General features: G+C 34.6%; 2 protein-coding genes across 3 annotated transcripts in view; one reads left to right on the forward strand and one right to left on the reverse strand.

Annotated features, from left to right (window-relative positions):
- The first annotated feature begins 1,371 nt into the window (after positions 1-1,371).
- Positions 1,372-9,854, forward strand: LOC105455097 (actin-binding Rho-activating protein-like). Of its 2 annotated transcripts, none has more exons than XM_011698153.1 (4): positions 1,372-1,571; positions 8,591-8,721; positions 8,910-9,159; positions 9,290-9,854. In XM_011698153.1, the coding sequence occupies exons 1-4, from the start codon at positions 1,545-1,547 to the stop codon at positions 9,395-9,397; spliced, it is 516 nt and encodes a 171-aa protein (XP_011696455.1). In that variant the 5' UTR covers positions 1,372-1,544; the 3' UTR covers positions 9,398-9,854. The 2 variants fall into 2 exon arrangements, with proteins under 2 accessions (XP_011696455.1, XP_011696456.1); XM_011698154.1 differs by lacking the exon at positions 1,372-1,571 and adding an exon at positions 7,491-7,702.
- Positions 9,855-15,786: 5,932 nt separating this feature from the next.
- Positions 15,787-19,494, reverse strand: part of LOC105455105 (agrin-like) — a 143,309-nt gene continuing 139,601 nt past the window's right edge. The window contains exons 20-25 of the mRNA XM_011698162.1: positions 18,915-19,326; positions 18,420-18,673; positions 18,026-18,122; positions 17,724-17,831; positions 16,991-17,168; positions 15,787-16,528 (exon numbers count right to left, since the gene is read on the reverse strand). Of these exons, the coding sequence (XP_011696464.1) occupies positions 16,271-16,528; positions 16,991-17,168; positions 17,724-17,831; positions 18,026-18,122; positions 18,420-18,673; positions 18,915-19,326 (1,307 nt within the window). The 3' untranslated portion in view covers positions 15,787-16,270. The remainder of the gene's footprint in view (positions 16,529-16,990; positions 17,169-17,723; positions 17,832-18,025; positions 18,123-18,419; positions 18,674-18,914; positions 19,327-19,494) is intronic.

Below are 19,494 nucleotides of genomic sequence, written 5' to 3' on the forward strand. Positions count from 1 at the left end.
TATCCCCTGTGTGCCTTGTCGACTCAGTTTAATTTTGTATTATATTATATATTGAAGCTATATACACTTTATAATTATTATATAGTGTATACTATTACATAGCGTGTACTACGAAATTATTGTGAAAGATTATTATTAATGAGATTTCAAATTTGTATTTTGACAAGAAATAATTAGATAAATAATAATGAAACGCACAGAAAATGTAAAAAATTAAGAAAGCAAAATAAAAATTTATAAAAAGCCTTACAAACCCAAAGAGCATACTTTATCCGAGGGACATTCTAGGAATACACTTAAAGATATAAGATGTCCTTAGTGTGTGCTGTATGGGAAGAAAAGAGGACCGTCGTTTAAAATCGGCGGGGGTGGTGGAGGGCCTCTACAAGCTAATCTGTTATTGCTGAATTAAATTTTGTTTATAACTTAAAATTGAATATAGTTTGCTTAGAAAAATTTTAGTCAATGGTTTGCTAATTACAAGTATATTCGGTAAAAACGGAGCAACTTGCATATAAAATATTGTATATATATATAATTTTCTGTAATTTAATTTATTTAATCTTTTGTTGTTTTATATTACATAATATTACATAATATTTATCATATTGTATTATATACATTGTATTAAATTATATATTTGAAGCACATTTTTTCTGCATATTGTATTTTAATTGAAAAATAAATTTTATGTGTGTGTAACTCATAATAAATAATAAGATAATTAAAAATCTTTGTGCAATATAAAGGCGACTGCCGATTACAATTGGCGGGGGTGTGTGGAGGGCGTCTACGAGTTGATCCGTTTTTGCCTGACTAAATTTTGTTTGAATTCTTAAATTGGAAAATGTACAGTTTGTATAAAATAATTTTTAATTTATAATCAAGGTTTTATCATAATTATATTCGATCAAAATGGAATAACCTAAAAAGTTAGAATTACTTGTACATTTTTTTATAATAAATATCTAAGCAATGGTATTATATATGGTGTATAATATATAGTGCAGTTTATAGTGTTACATGCTTTTTAATCAATTGCACCTACAACGCTTAGGATAACGAGAAAAACATTTTGTCTGATTTAGTATAGCATCAATTTTTTTTATTTGGGTAAGGCGGAAGTTTTGGCTTGTTTCGGTTTAATTTGTCCTTAACAACGAGTTGAAAATTGTTTGATAAGATCATCAATCTACCTCTATTGGATATAGTCCCATTATAATCCGATTTATATAATTTTTATTTTGTTTTTTGTGTTTAAAAAATAAGTGTGTACTATTGTCTAGTGGAAAATTTTCAGTTTAAATTCTTGAAGAACATGTCGGCTGCATCACGTGTTTGCTACGATCATAAATAGAATCAAACAGTCATCTCAAAGGTCTCGAGTCATGAGAGAGGTTAGTGCTGCCTCTTCAAGATATTGCAGAGAAAATTAAATTTGTGTGTCATATAATTTCTGATTCCATAGCTGATCGAATTATATAATCAAAGTTTCGATCGATATTGGTGTGTAACGGTTACTTTGCATCTCGAACTTCTCGAAGATGGAGTGTTATAGTGATTCCGAGGAGGTCAGTGATAAAATCGTCTCTACAATAACGTTTTTACATCGATCACATCATATCATGCAGACTTAAAGTTTATTTGTATAATAAAGTTGTTTCTTTAATCGCGTGTTTTATGCATTTTTCATTTATTTTTCTTTTTTATTGTTTTTATTAATACATATATATGCATTCCTTATTTTTCAAGTATCTTTTTAACATTTAATATTCGTATATGCACTACACAAGTATATATATATTTTTATCAAATGCTATTTGTAACGTATAAAGATACGGTTCAAGAATCTCTTTATTAAACTAATAATTACTTAATTCTAGTACTGAAAAAATAACCGGATGTAATTTGTACTGTCTGACTATGTTCTGTTTTTATTATTTCAATTTTTTTCGATTATTTTTATGTTATTTTTTTTACTATTGAATTTTTTGTGAGATTTCTCTCTCTTTTTTTTGTTTATAAAACCTAAAATTTTCATATTAAGAAAAAAAAGAGTATACGGTTTATATATAATAGCAAACGATTTAAAGCAAATGGTTCTACTTCTTTCATCACTGCATTCATTTCCGAGAAAGTATTGTTTAATTGATTCTCTTTTCTTTTTAACTGCGGGTAATTTTTTAGACGATCGTTAAAGATAATGTCCATGAAATGGATTTAAAAGCCGCGATCAGTCGCCGCGAAAGTTCCGGACTCGTGACGAATGCGGCCGAAAATAACGACCGTTGGCCAGAAATAACTGAAAAAGTGAGAAAGAGATATTCGCCGCGATTTCCGCATATATCGTGGCATGATTGAGTCGCTACTCATTCGTTATTCTAACATACTCTGATGTATTGCCGATATTTCGGTTTTGGCCGAAAAAATTTAAAATAGAATGCGGAGTAAAATTCCGAAACGGGACAATCGACGGTGCAATACGGCGAAATAAGTGTTCTAAGCTGCAGAGATTGCCAACAACTTGGGAATGTAACTAGACTTTCGATTAACGCGATTTAATAAGTCGTGGATATTTCCTGGTACTCTGCTTTTAACTGAGCGCGTATGTTAATGGCATGTTCTATTTTATGCAGATCGATCGTTTATGTTAAGGTAACCTACTTTCTTCAATCCTTTGTGTATTGACTTGTAACATTGTCTTATACATATACATAGTTATTTTTATTTATTAAATTATATTATGTAGTCTTCCATGTTCTTAAGTATATAATGAAGAGGTTCTCTGCATCTCGTAAATATTTATGAATTTGCTAAGTATAGCAAAGGTACCTAGATTAGCTTTTAGATTTTACTTTTTTGAAATTAATTTAAAGAGAAATGATTTGGAATTATTTTAAAGAGTGTCTTTAAAATTTTCACGACAAACGCCAAATGTCGTACTTTGAACTGTCAAACGAGAAAGAAAGACATCATGTCGAACGAGGTCATGTCTGGCGTCTGACCAAGGCTACAGACAAATAAATTACGACCTTTCCTGTGTTCGATGACCCGATCTTCTTTTACAACAGATGCACATTTGTCGGATCCCATGAATCCTCTAAATATATTTTTGCCCCATGATAAACAAAATAAGCCTAAGAATCTATATTTTATTACATTAATTATTAATGAATCATACATTGTTTTTGTATTTCCATAGAGATTGATTAGCTTAGAAATTTTTAATGGGGTAAAATGACATTTTTTTTACTATCAGTTTTTCTTTAAAGACAAATGAAAGAATACAAAATATTAAATCGCAAAAACTAAATTATATTTTAAATAAAATAATAAATAATAAATAAAGCATATTTATATTTTTAACATTTATTATAATTATTTTACTTTTTGCTTTTATTATTATGTGTATTATATACCAAAATTCTATTGTGGCCTATTAAGAATTTCACATTTTTTGGAAAAGTTAGAATTCTATTTATTATATCGAAATTTAAAAAATAGATTGGAAGCAGAAATGAGTATAGATGCAGATGTAGAGGTGGACAAATCGTTAGTCGCGTGAATACTGACTATGACTAATACGAGAGACAGAAACCAGTGCCAAACACTTCAAGATTGTGACAGAGAAAAGATTCGAATACCAACGTCTTACTTGACACCCACGTATCGTTGACATCGGTCAATGGCGCGTGCATTCACGTTGACGCACGTGCGAAAGTTTTATGAGTGATCTTTCAAGCTTGATGTCACGAATACATTAACATATAAAATTAAATTAACTTTAAACGTACTCATTATATTTAAATTATATTTATATAACATGTTTAGAGTTGTGTCGGACGTACAAGCTCGCCGATAAATTAAAGATTGGAAAATAAATAATAGATTACATGATAGATACAATGTTAAATTAATTAACGCAGACAAAGTTTTACATTTTGACATAATAGTAATAATGCACAAATAAATTGTTGAGCTTTTTTATTTTTATCTCTTTGTAAAATTTGTCCGCACTATTGTAATAAGCTTGCATAATAATTATTTAATTTCGAGATTGATAATTGTGATATAATAGTTTATCACGCTTTTTTTAAGATCATAGTTTGCTTACACATAATATAGATAAAAAAAAGAAACACTAAAATTGGCATAAATATGAGCATTATATTAAATTAAATTTAAAACAAACTCTAGAATTATTTTTAGAAGTTGTATTAATTTTGGACATGTGTTCTCCAATTTATGTGCATTAATAACTTATGCATCAAGATATTTATAACGTTGAATATACGTAGGTATACGTGCTCTGATTTTAACGTATGTATGTATTTAATGTGAGTTCTCTTAAATTAATTATTAGATTGCATATTCATGTTACTTTGCAGAAACAATTGCGCGAAAGACTTCATTAATTTCCAGTACTGCGTATTAGATTAGGTAATGAGCTTGATATGTCATTCGAGCGATTTTATGACTTTAATTTGGCTTTAGTTACATAAGTCCGTCAACACATATTCGCCTAATTACTTTGAAATCTGGTGTGGCGTGCCAAAAACGAAGGCCGTGTCGAACGCCGTGTACTTCATTAGGAGGAATACCGCTCTTATATATCGAAAATTCTAAATGCGATTATGTACATACATACATATATATCCTATAAACAAGATCGTGTCCAACTTTAGATATCTGCGTCACACATTTCTAAGAGAAAACATCTCCATAAAACTCTGTTAATAGAGGAAAAATAATAAAATTGGTAGATAATGACTTTTAGAATCTCGTGGTAAATAGTTTAATGTCAAGGAAAAATTCTCTCAAAATTTATTTTTTTGATATGTTTATGAAAATACTTTGCTGTTTTATTAAAATATTAATATAAACTTCAATTTTTTATTGTGTCAGATGAATGAATGACCCTTCATTTCCTACAGATTATTTTTATAGTATGTACGCACATGGTCGACCTCTGATATCGTGTATTGTTCTAGATTAGGCTGTATTTCACTGCTTCTATTGATTGTGTTTTATTGCATTTCTGATGCAATTTTTTTTTTCATTCCAAGTGGCAAAGAGAATGATAGATTTCGCGGATGGGTCGTTGCCACGTGGAGAGTTAGTCGGTAGGATAATTTATGGAATCTGCACATATGCGATGATCGTTATACGACTCCTGGAATTTTAAATAGTATATTTATAACTCCGGATCTCTAAGTTTATCCTAAAGATTTCAGTCACAGATCTCGTAAAACTGAATTCCTCTATTCCAGTCAGTTCTTTTTCAAATCACAAGTAGACAAATAGAAAAGAATTTTTAAGGGGATTTTCTTATTTTAAAACTTTAACATTTAAAAATTTCTTGCTTGAAACTATAGATATTGAAAATATATCCCCTACAATATTGTTTACATTGTGTGTACTTTATTTACAAAATTTACGAAGTTAAATTTGAATCGAAAATGATAAGCAATTCCAGCAAAAATTATTTGATGTAAAGATCGAAAGAGAAAACAAGAATTTAAAAATAAGTGTCTTCTTTGAGTGTGAGAAAAGATGTATGATTTTAGAATAATTTAAATTTAACAATTAATATTTTTCAAAATTTTTTTCTAAAAATTTTTTGAATTAATGATTATAATATTCCAAGAATTAATTGATTTTGAACTCCACCAAAATATAAAGCATTATTAAGGGAGCAATTTTTAAATTAGTGAATGTGTTTCTTAAGTAATAAGAAAGGAAGGAACTTTCCATTACAAGTACATATCCGCGTTCTTGTATTGAAACTATGAAGGTATCATGACTCGCGCGTACGTACGTCATACATATTTGTTGATGAGAGCAGAAATGGATCTAATTCCGGAGCGTGTTTCAAGAGTACTGAAAGTACGGCATCATGAGCGTCATCTTCTCGAAGCTCCTTTTAAGGTCGGTCATCACGGCGATGTTTGCGCGGCATTTCTCGCGAATTGAATATTTACGCAAGATAGATCTGCGTTCTAAGTTAAATTTTCGCGTGAATCACAAATTCAAGTAATATTGCATAAATAGCGCCATTATTATTTTTTTAATTGTAGCTTTTGAACTATAAATCAATTACAGTTTTGAAACTTTCTCTTCCTTTCTTCTTCTTTTTTTCATTTATTGTTAGTTAACAAAATAATTGAAAAGTTTTATCACAATGTGTATTGCTGAGGATTAAATAGAAACACAACTCGTCATGATAACGAGATAGCTTCGCGACTGCTGGATAAAGTAGTGAATGTCACGCACGAAGGTAGAATCCACAAATCTATCCGATCCCTAAACCGATAAATTAAGAACCTGTGAGATATTTGTAAGGTGTTTTATCAACGTGGACTACCTCATGCCCTCGCGATTTACACGCTTCCGAGCTTGCGCGAATCCAGCTCGTATATCGTCCGTCTGTCAGTGACAAATTGTCGTCGGTCAAAAGTTAATTTGGGAGATTTAATTCAGATCGCGCTGCATTGAATACTTGCTGCACTTGTCGCCCGTTAGATACGTATATATCCAAGCTTCCTGAATGACCACGCGATCATCATACGAAGGCCGCTAATTTCAGGAGACGTGCACGCGATCTAATATAAATGCATTGCCAATCGATTTATGACCCTCTTGCAACAGTCTTCTCAGTTCGTACATGTATATTTGAAAGGCTCATTGCTATTGTAACGAATCGAAAAACAATGTGTTAACGTTTTCTAGAATGTCACTTTGTATTCGTCGCCAAAATAAATTCCATTTGCTAATTGTTTGAAAAAATCTTAATTTTAAAATTTAATTAACAAATACAGGAAAACTTTTTTTCAAACATATATCTAATACTTTTTCTTTAAATATAAAATAAATTCTATATATTTTCGCATTTTTTGTTTTAATTTGGAAAGCAATTTTAGGATCTCTTTTTTCAAAAATTAGAAATAAATATTGTACTATTATTAAAAAGATTTATATTAACTATTTTGATTCATTTGTAATGGTTTTAAATTAAAAAATGCAATAATATGAATTTATTTTATATTTTATCTAAAGAAAAGAGTTAGATATACGTATGAAAAAATACGTATGAAAAGATATACGTTTGAAAAAATCGTTTCTTGTATTTAATTAAATTTCAAAATTATGGTTTTTCCAAACGATTAGCAAATGGAATTTATGGCGATAAATAGAGAGTGACATTCTGGGAAACTTTAGCACATTCGGGAAAATCGCACCGAACGAGGCGGTCGCGTAAACAAACGAGATGAGATCGTTCCGTTTGCGAGCTGATTCCCGAAGACAGAGTAAAACATGAATGACTCCACATTCGCGATTGATGAATTATCATTTCCGGTGCGTGCAGAAGGTCGCCTGGCAGCTAATCAAGAGTCTGGGAATCGGCTCGGAAACGTGGTAAATATTTCGGACTGCGCCGAAATATCACGGCAGGGTGGGAGCCCTCGGGACGCCGTCGGTTTCTTATAAAAAGAGACGCGCGGCGTCGCGACGACGTCGTATTTGCGTCGGCAGTGCCGAGTGAACTTGGTACCGGAGTACCGGAAGTGAGAGTAGGGTGTCGATTCAAGATAGTTTCTACTACTTGGGTGAAACACCCGTTTTCTTTTATTACACATTCAACGTTATTCTTTTGCAACTCTGTTGGATTAATCGCGATACTATAATGTCTTCGATAATGTATGTGAGTATTATCGAGAAATCTTCTTCGATTACATCATTGAAAACAAATTAGCAATATTATTCTGAAATAATTTGAAATTGAGTTTTCTTGAAGAGAAATTTCTAGACAGAGTTAATTATAAAAACATAACTTTTTATAAATAATAGAAAATAATAGAAAATATTAAGATGAGAGATACTGGAGATGTTGGATGCATAATACACATATATTATTTTAATTCATATTTACTGGAATCATCTCTCTGTATTATTATAAAAATCACATAATTTAAAGCATGGTAATATTACTATTTGTAATATTAATATTTGACACAATAGTATCTACTTATTTTTAACAAATCATATAAATATATAAATCCATTAATCTATTAATTAAACATATCTATCCATTCCTTTTATTAATTGGAAACAATTTTGAAAAGCTGACAATTTAAATTAAGTTTTTTCTTAAGATACAAAGGAATTTAATTAAAATCGTTTATCTTTTGTATGAATATATGAGCGCGCGAATGAATATATAACTATACGCGCGACTTTGAAAATTTGTCAAGATGCCATTGAAACGTCATTTATGGTCAGGGTCAATCCTTAGGCTCAGTTTGGCAGACTCCCAGAAATTCCTGTCTGATCAGCTGCCGAATAACTAAACTCCGTGCAATCTTCGTCGAAGCTATCTTGAGTCTAAAATTTTCCAAAATATGAATTTTATCTCTTCATTTTCCTTTTTCCAATTTCTTCAACGTGAAACTCTAGAATACTTTGTTTATGCAAGCAATTTGTATTTGATTGAAATATTTCTCCGTTATATTTTAATAAATTAATAATGAATTAATTAATAAATTAATAATGAATTAATAATTAATTAATGTGTGTCTTCCCGCTTTTGAAGGAATCTTTAGGAGCCAAGGTTGCTATGTTCAACCAATATGCCAACAAACATAGAGATAAGCAGAGTAAAAATCCTTTCACTTCTGGTTTGAACATCGAAAAACCGAAATTTTCGAAAGAAGAATATGGCAGGTATGTAAAATTTAGAGTTTGTCACTATTATAAATTTCACATTTTTAACAATATTTATGATAATATAACTGTTTTATATTAATTTATAATTAGGTAATTTATAAATTAAAAATAAATTAATAAAATAATTATATTAATTATATAATAATAAATTTATTATTAATTTTTTATTAACCTGCTTCTCTCAGACCAGAAGCAGGTTCTTTATCCGATTTACGCGGTCGCAAAGCAAACGCCCATATCTTGAAAGAAATTCTAGAGCTTTGCGAAATTATTAGCCAAGAAGGCACACCCTGTCGGGATCAACCTGACGTAATCGCCATCACGTTCGGCGACATCTTCAACATTTATACTAATATTAGTAGCAAATGCGTAGGACTGTTGTTAAGAGCGAGGAAACAGAAGTATTTAGAATTCGAAGGCGAATGTCTTTTTCAGGTAAAATTGAATGAATAATGCTTTTTTTTATTTAATTAGTTATAGAAATTAATAATTAATTTACTGTGTTTTTAATAGTGTTTAATAGTTATTACTCCGTTGTATAATTTAAATTTAATTTTTCCCACAGAGGAGAGATGATGATGTACCGATATTTTTAATCAAACCTGTCGAAGAAATTCGTAAAGAATACAATCAACGACTTCAGGAAATCCGAAACGATGTGCTGGATAGTTAATATAAATTCACTGATTTCTATTAATGTTACCGATCGTCAATTGACATTCGCGGTTGTCAGACTCAAGGGATCCAGTTTGGCCTGTATTTATTCATTTGTACTCCACAGTAACACGAATGACCAGTGTAGTATATAATTTGTATTTGCCTCATCGGTTTTGTATACTGAGAATGAATGAGTGTGGATGATCGGTGTAAATATTTTCGCGAGTGGCGCAAGTGAGATACGTTAATGTGACGGTAAAACGATTAGCACGCTTAGTACAAGTTTTTATAGAATATTTCACTGAGACTGTCAACTATGGAAATATCTGACGCGAAATAAATAATTAATATCTCGTGTATTCCATGCCTTTTAAAAATATTGCGATATTTTCACAGCACTCCGTATTATCCGTGCATCTTTATCAAAATGTAAGATACTTAAATAAAATTACATAGTTCCAAAATTCTTAGTACAAAGATGTCCGTATTTTCTTATTATTTCGAAGAATTTCGAATGATTTTAATTGAGAGGCGATTTAAAGAAGAGGGGGAAGAAAAGAAATGTGAGCAAGGAAGGTAATCGCATAATTTATATTTGTATATACAGTCACTTTACAACGCGCACTTTGTTACACAGTGTAGCTCGATTACTTTAGGTCAGCGAACGCCAGGTGATCTCAGTAAAGACGATATCAAAGTAAAAAAAGAAAAAAATTAATTAATAAAAGGGGGCGTCCTGCCGCGTATATTTCTCGCGCGAAAATGATGGGCGACGACGCTGAATGGGAATATTTAGTGTCCGTCCAAGCGGAAGCTCCGATAAGCTTCTTCTTCAACGTGTTGCCGGACAGACCTGAAGCCTCGTATCTTCACCGCGTATTCAGCGCTGCGTATGCGCCGATTAAATTTCGCTACGAATTTTCGCAACGAATTATACCGGGCTTGGTAAAGCTGAATCGAAAACACTTACATGTCAATATATCCTGGCAAATTGTCATCTTTAGCGCTGAACGAGCGGTGAGAATAGGAGGCCGAATCTCTCGCTTTTTCGAAGGCAGCAAGTTCGATACAGCACTCGATGACGCATGAATATTTCATCAAAATGTACACACCTTCCGAGAAAAACATCGATAGGGTCTCTATCTCTATATTGGCAGTAGCGTTAGTCGTATATTGCAACGGAAGCCAACGTATCTTCTCTCTTCCCGTCCGCGTCTTCCTTCGACTCGGTCGAAGCGGCAATTTTGTATGCTAAACAAATCTCACATTCAGTATAAATATTTGTCACGTATAACTTTAACGCTTCCTTGTAATTTATCTACTTGGAAAACTAAATGGATCCGATAGGAAAAAAGCATCAAGTAAAAAAGAGAAACATCCTTGAGAATATCAAAAATATCTAGATATAACTCGCAATAAATGTTCATTGAGTCTCGAGAAGCGCATATATGGCCTTCCTCAGTTGTCTCCTCTATCTCGTCTCCGATTACAAATATGAGCAAAAATTGCGATAGGATAAAGATGTTCAACAATGGCTTTTCTCCGTTTAAGTCTGTCGGTTCTCGTTTGCGGGGCACGTCAGTGGTTCGATATGTCGACGATCAGATAAACGGGGAGGATAAAAAACCTTCCAAAAGACAAAAGTTCGCGTGTCGAAAAGGGAGGGATATGTGTAATTACGGAGATATTGCGCGCGATTGATATTCGCATTGCTCGCGGATATGGTTCAATTGGACAGCGATCGCGATCGATCGATATGTCGTAAGAGCGTCGTATTTCACGATTTTTAATTACATTCGTGGAAAGCCGCAATATTATAAATTGCAAAAAATTCTTAGTACAAAGATGTACACTTTATTATTTAATTCTTTTTTGCGGTGGTTCTCAAAAATTCTTTAACGTGTCTCTTGCATTTTACGTCAATTCCCGGCTTCTCACGAAGTAATTAGGATTTTTCGTGAAATAACTACAACATATGCGTACAAAGAATGTTCGATAGAACGGGTCAACGAAACCCGACGATGTTCGCCGCTATTTCATGTAAGCGTATTTTTCCAGGCCGCACATTGAGCCTCCACATTTAGCGCTGAATACGGTTGTTTTAATTTGTTTTTCATTTGGCTATTATATCATTACGAAGATGGTTTTTCATCAGCCTTATTACCATCGGATAGACACGTTTAGCGGTAAATGTCGGATGTCAGTACGGGCTGAAATTAATGGGGCTTGATTCACACTATCAGGGACGGATTTTTAATTGAATTGAGACATCGAAAAGTTTTCCGGAAAGTAAGACTACTTTTTTTTAACATATTCATAAGAAAATAATTTTACGCTAACTTATACGTTCCTATATACTGTTACATACTACCTATGTACTCTTTTCCATATTATTACATTATTCATATTTATTATAACTATGAATTCTATGAAATTTTTAAGTCAAATAACGCATGAATTACTTATTTTATGAGTGTTAATTCTCCAACTTATACAAAAATTTACATTTTTACGTAAATTCAGAATTTTATTATTTATCTGTAAGTTGATAAACATAAATTTAATTATACAATTATCTTATAAAATTAAGAAAAATTACATCTTATACATAAAAAACGCAGTCTTATTGTATATTACACGTAAAAAAGTCGAATTATCTACGCAAAGTATGTACATACTTTTTCTATCTAAATAATATATATTTAAATCATCGAGTCTACCTGATTGGAATATTTTCGAGATTGAAATTGGACATGTACTTATTTGTTAATACTGAGTTATTGCGAAGCGTCACTGAGCCCGTAGTTTGAATCAAGCCTTTTTATATTACATTGTCTCCGGAGATGTTAACAACGAATGATTTACGATCGATCCGTTACGATCATGGACGTTGCGTAGGTTTCATCGATCGCCCGTCTGATGCTCCTTATAGAAGCGAGCAATCGTTGTTTCCTTCTGTGTAACTATTGAAGCATTCGCTAATATTCGCGAATTATGTTGCAATCACTATCATAATAGCATTTCTTAGATCGAGTTCGATTGCCAACAGTGCAGTTTCGTCCCGACAACTTTGCGGTTTAGCCCTTTTTGGCCTCATCGCAATAAACATTTCTTTTGTTCCTTTTCTTGCAAACGTATTATACATTGGATTTTTTTTTGTATCTTTCTAATGCGCAGCGTTACGTTTGATTTCATAGATATACATTTATACTGGGTGTCTGACTACACGCTGCATTTTCTACTGCGTTCTCAAGCTTGCGCGATAAATCGTCATTCCTTTCGATAAACGTTCGATATTGAAACAAATTCGTATGTTTTCTTAGAAAGCACGAGAAAGCACTCTGCCTTCTTTTATACTAATCGACTCGCTTCTTTCGCGGGATTAGCACAACGTCGGCAAGCGATAAACGTCATGACGCCCGCTGCAGCGACTAAAGTGGATTACGGTCTCCTGGGTAGGAAAACAGTGAAATTCGACGGTGTCTCTCAACGTCACTCGTTATCAGGGACTTCGTGGAAACGCGCGTCGTCGTCGAACGTGCGGGGGCGTACCACGGGAATTTCTCGAGGGCGTCCTACGCGCCCGCTCTGCTGTGATCTTATTTCACGACGTTTACGTGACCGGAAGGAAGCGTTTCCGCCGCTCACGCACCGCCGGTGGTAACCACGTAAACATCCGCCGAACATTTCCAGCCTGTTCTGTTCCGCTACCTGCCTCCGTCCATTCGCGTGTCATTGCCGCGAGAATCGTGAGATCGAGAATTAATGATTCCTCCGGGACGCTCCGTATTTCTACCAAATTTTTCACGGAATTTTTCAAGGAACGAAACAAAATTAATACCTCTTCAAGGAATTCTTCAAAAATCTTAGCTACAGCATTTTTTTAAATGATTTTGTTTATCGTTTACGTAACACTTTAGCCTATGTTAGTGTTTCGTTTGCAGAAATAGATAAGGATGGAAACGTTTGACGGTCTTTAAATTATCGCAACAACGATACAAGGTAAGAATAAATTCACGTCGATTAACTTAGGCGCTTAGCTATTCTGTCCGAAGGGAAGAACACGTTCACATCATTAGCTCGACATGCGTGCGTGTGGTTGTCCATATATTGTATATGTATATATATATATATTTATTTATGTATATGCGTGCATATAATGCGCTCTCTTGAGTCACGCGAAAAATAAATGATGCGCATCGCGAGCATCGTTCGAAGGCTAATCCGTGAATTGATTACGATAATTAGGTCGTTACGATGATCTTTTAGGTCCAGTTATAGTATGGTACATTCTAAAACGAATAATTAAATTCGTTATTTTAGCTGCGCGTGTGGAATTATTTACAGGTTCATTCGCGCAAAACTCTCGTCCGCGCGTCGCGTTCTCCCTTTTGTCGCTTTCGTGCACGCTACGTCGTTGCACTTCCGGACGCGAATTAATTTATCGGGGTCGGCCGCGTCGATTGCAGATCGTTGTCGCTGCGCGGGAAATCTTGCTGTTGCATCCTGTCGTTACGCAGACGTGCACAGGCGTTACTTTTGTGAGAAGTCCATTCGCGTTCAAATCCGGATTAACAATTAGTGTGATAAAATCACAATAGAATTCGCTTAAAATAGGATTTCATATTTTTTTAACATAAAAATGATGATCTTGAAATCAAGCTTAACGGAACTAATACTTGATTTATCAGTTTAATTGACTGGATCGTATTATATTTAATTATAATTAACCTAGGATATATAAATCATAATAATTTAATAATTAAAGTCGAATATTTTCGACGATATATGTATTATAATAATTACTTAAATAATGTAAATAATATATTATTTTAATATTTATATAAATGCTAGGCGTTTAACGATAAAAATTGAAACCGCATGTTCTTAAAGAAGTAAAGTAAGAGTGTCCAGTCTAGATAAATTTAGACAACTGTTTATTTCTCTACAAAATAGAAAACGGTTTATTGCAATTACGAAATGATGTATTTTCTAATTCGCGAGATCTGAACGGTCACGGACTACGTTTACGTCGTCAAGTAATCTATCTACGTAAAACTTGACCCCGATTTCCGTTCGTCGAGTGGAATGTGGAATCCTCTGTATATACGTGATACGTATAATATGTATATTTATATATAATATATTTATTCTCTTGCGCATTTGTAAAAAGCCTCCCCTACCTAAAAACAACGTGTCGTGTGTCGCGTGAGTTCGTCTACTATACTGGCGATAAATCAACAAGTCCTTTAAAATACATATTTCCTCTCTATTCCGGGAAATCCACGGGTCATTTAAATCTCTCTACCGAACACTCAAACATAACACTGATTTTATCGTTTTTCTTTCTTTTTCTTTTTCTTTCTCCCTTCCCTCCTCGCTTTTTCGTGTCGCTGTCGTCGTCTAATTCTCACCGCCTGCCGTGCGGCCTTTAGTCAGTCTTGGCATCGTAAAACATTTTTTAGGTGCTTCAGTACAACTTATAAAGTACAGATTCTACAAAAACGAGGTCCGCTTTGAGCGGGGGCCCCGCTTTCTTTCGCTAAATTCGCGCCGCTCGCGCGCGCTCGCCACATGCGTATACAGATAGATTCATACGTACACATATGTATCAATATTAATCTCGTCACCTTAAAAATATATTATTGTCTTTCGATGAAAACGTAGCACTTAGTTCGCCGTTCGCTCCTACTTCTCTTTTCCCTCCTCCTCTTCCTTTTTCATTCGTCCGCGCGATGGTGGATCTCGATGACGGACTCTGGTATCTGAACAATATAAACGTGAAATAATCGCGAGGCGATCTTTGCAGCTCTTCTCTACACTTAAACCTCGATATGGTCGGCTTGTGAACAATGAGTGATCGAATGCTGCTACTACTGACTGAGTACTCTTCTCTCCTTATCCCTTATTACTTATTTATTGGATGGCCCTATGAGAAAGCAGCACTCGCGAAGTTTTTACAATTACGCCGGTATTAATCCCTAATAGTGTCCGCACCTTTCACGCGCAATAGAGTCACGATTCTCAGACTTTAGCAGCGTAATCGTCTCCTTAAGCGGACGACCCTGCGTTCTATGGTGGAAGTATTTTGGTTCTCGTTCTGGCTCCGGCTTCATTCGGACGTTTAAGCTTTAAACAATGCTACTAGCGATTATATAATCCTGAATTTATTATCTTCGCTATTTCAGAGAGATATGAGTGCTATTTGAGATTGAGGGTCTTGTGTCAGGTTTGAATTACCGTTCTTCCAAAAATGCCATGAATGATCCTTGAGAATGGAAGTTTCAGACAGTTCTGGTGCAACAAAACTCTGGTAAATTGAGACAGTCAATTTACAAGGAACATGTTATTGATATCAAATCTTTGTTCTCTGATTTTATCTGCATTTCCATGAGAGTTTCGTTCTTTTCGGGAATGTGATACCGGAGTGCGGCTTCTAGCTTTTCCCTGAGACGCACGCTATGTCAAGGACCTAGTGCAAATGAACGAGGACCATATCTTCGCACAACTTTTGGCAGGAATCAATATACGCCGCTCGATCGGATTGGACACGGATTGTTTCACACTTCGTCTCGATCTTCGTTGCACTTCGCGTTCAAGTTCTGTCTTAATTCGCTAGGAACACCAGAGAGGGACGCCTGCCGAGTCTCCAACGGCGTGGGATGGGGGTTGACGATCGTCAAGATGCGTTATCATACTTGTCGTTGTCGATATTTTAGGTGATCGTCGATCTTGGTCCGCCGCGTTGCGATTAACGCGTGAAGGCTCGCTATTATTTCATGTAGCGCGATCAACTCGTCGAATTCGTCGACGACGGCGACGTCATCGGGTCAACGAGGTTCTCTGATATCGACGTCGCATTGACGATCATCGGATTCGGGGTTCGTTATCATACGTCGTTGTCGTGGCAGAAGTCGATCTTCCGTCTGGCGAGCTGCAGCCGTCGTTTGTCGACGATGAAGTCCGTCACGCAGCCCTTGATGCCGCGATGGCCGGTCTTGCCGCCGACAAAGATCTTGCCGTTTGTTGTCAACAACGTTGTTTCCAATGAGATCTTGACGGGCACGTTCTCGTCGATCTGAATCGTACACGCCTTTCGCCGTCTGGACGCTCGGATATGATGAAACACGCCGTCGTCCACTCTCTCCTGCAATCGCGTTAATAATAATATGTGAGAATCGTTATAGAAAATTTGGAGAAACGAATATATCAATCAAAAAGGAATATTTTTTGAAATACTTTTCATTGCATTGTAAAAAAACAGTTTATTATTTTAAAATTAAAAAAAAAAACATTAAGCTTTATTCGATCAGGCGCGATAATGAAAAGCGCGCATTTTTCAAATCTTCGATTCTAATAAAAATAGACAGTTTGAATCAGACAGATGTTTTATGAGAAATGCTAATTTTATTATGTTATATTTATCAACAAATTTGACAAATATAATTCCATACAAATATAATATATAAAGAGATATTATATAAAATAATTACGGAAATAAAAAGAATGTAAAAATAAGGAGGGAAGAAAAGATTAATTAAAATTGCCGCCGGAAGTAAAAATAAAATGGAGAGTGTGATAGCTATTAAATCAATGTAATAGCGATTACCTTGCTCTTTACGGATATCTCTTCATCAATCTTACTCTTATAAGTGAGAACTACATGACCGTCGTGTAGGGACAAAAAGAGATGCTCCATCTTTCCTCTTCCCACCCACGCGATAAGCCCTTCAGGATGTATCGTCCTCAGCCGCAACTCAAATTTGTTCGACTGCTGTCCTCTGCGTCTGTACAAACATGTTTGTAATAATAGACATTCATTAAAAAGGAAATTTCAATTTCAAAGCTGAGCACATGCTACTAATTCACACTACGAATCTATATACTTCTCTACATTAAAGTACGCTTACGGAAAATTAAAAAATTGATAAAAATAAAAGGAAATTATTATATAAAAAGGAAGTTTTAAAAAAAATCTTTTTATCCAGAGCTTCATTGACTCTCTTTACTTTAAATTTTATATATAGAAAAAGAAATAAAATTGCGATAGTAATAAATCAATGCTTTTAATTGTCAATTAAAACGTAACAACTGTTTTATTGAGAATGTTATATTGTGAGAAACTGCTCATCTAATTGTGTCTATAATTACGATGTTACGTCGATTCTATGTCAATTACATTCCCTATTACACAATCAAATAATTGGCTCCGGAGGTCTACGGGGGTGATTGCCAGGGATGCGATTGTCATACGACAACTACAATGCTCGAGCAGGAAAAATCAATATATCCCTCAAACGAGTACACCACACAGCCATTTTTCCATTTTCTAGAAAACTTACTCCGTATAATCGTAACTGTCGTATTCGTAGTCGACGTCCTCCTCCAAGTCGTAGTCGGAGTAGGACTCCTCAAAATACTCGCCGAGGGTAGTGTTAGTAGAGTTAGTACTAGTTGGTGGGTTACATAATCAGAAGGTTAGTGACAGTAGTCGTTAATCGAAAAAAAAAAACGCTAATTAGCCTAGTCATCGAGCGACCGAGGTTACTAATTTCAAGTGCACCCTAATCGTAAACATCCTAGAGGATGCGAACTAATGCTTCGATCGTCGATTATTCGGCGCTTTTAACTGAGTGTTACTCACCTTCTTCCGTAGCGATGCTTAAACTGCAGGAAATTGTTGCCCTCGAAGCGTACAGGTCGCTCCGATATCTCTGTGCCGGACACATCGTAGCCCATGACTGAAAGAAATATTTGTGTGACTGTTATGATTTATCTTTTTTTTTCTATAATTACAACATAACGATGTGTAATTAATTATTAGTAACTTACTATTGTACTTATTTCTATGATTTATTAATAAAATAAATGGATTTGAACGATATTATAAATGAATTAAAAAGTTTTATAAGTGAAAGGAACTAAGGAAACAAAGAAATATTATACATGTAAAATATTATACATGAAATATTATACATGAGAAAGATATACAAGATTATACAAGAGAAATTTATATATTGAAATTAGAAAAGACTTACAGAATTCGCAATGCAAGCCGTTGTAACCGCTAGCGCATTTGCAGAGATAGCTGTTTAATAGTGGAAGGCATACTCCGCCGTTGTGGCAAGGGTTCTCGTTGCTGGGACACGGTAGACCGTCGTAAATCTCCGTGTTGTGTTGAGTAACATTCACGGCGAGATTCTGATATGTTTTGCCATTTACCATCAGTCTCTGCACGGCTCCTACTAATCCAGTCCAGGCTCCGGACAGGCGATGAACTTCTCGCCAGTGTCTATGGAAGCAAACAACGTCTTATTATGACAGTATAGTCGGAGACGTCAATTAATTTTTTATACAATTGAGTGAGCGTTAGGATATACGTATTACGGATATTATTTTTACTATAATAAGTATAACAAATCAGAAAATTATGGATAATTTAGACCTGTAAGGAAAACTTTCAAGACAATAATTGAAATGACAAAAAGCAAATAGTGTGATTAAAACAATGTAATTAAATGAAAACAACTTACTTGACGCCACCAACGTAAAGCGGCATTTCCAGATTCAGTTCCGTGAGAGGACTTCCGGACAATCCTCTGGCGACGGTCCCGTCATCGAGCTGAAGAACACCCTCTCTGCCGAGTCTGTTGATCCTCACGCAGTGCCACATATCCCGACTAACCAGATCCGGCGACGTGATGTTCGCGATACCGCTACCGAGATTGAACCTAAACTCCAGTCTGCCGTGAACTAGGTTCAGACTGATAAAATCGCCTCTCCCGTTGTTCAATTGACCGTTGTAGAGCAGGAGACCGTCGTTCGCACGCGTGAGAAACCATAGTTCGATGGAGAACGCTTTCGAGACGCCTTCCAGGCAAGGCAGCTCCAAATATCCGTTTCCGTTCATCTCGGGAATCAACAATTCCGTTAATTCGGCGTCCACTGAAAAAATAAGTACAACAAAAATAAGTAAAATAACTAAGAAAATCATAAATGATAAGACATTGACATTTTATTTTTTGAACATACATATATTGAAAGATTAATATTATTTGTAATCAAAAGACAAAGTTGATCAGCGAAGAGTTTCTTCTTTCAAAAATTTCGAAT

Source organism: Wasmannia auropunctata, unplaced genomic scaffold, assembly GCF_000956235.1.
Source record: "Wasmannia auropunctata unplaced genomic scaffold, wasmannia.A_1.0 LD335939.1, whole genome shotgun sequence".
Lineage (NCBI taxonomy): Eukaryota > Metazoa > Arthropoda > Insecta > Hymenoptera > Formicidae > Wasmannia > Wasmannia auropunctata.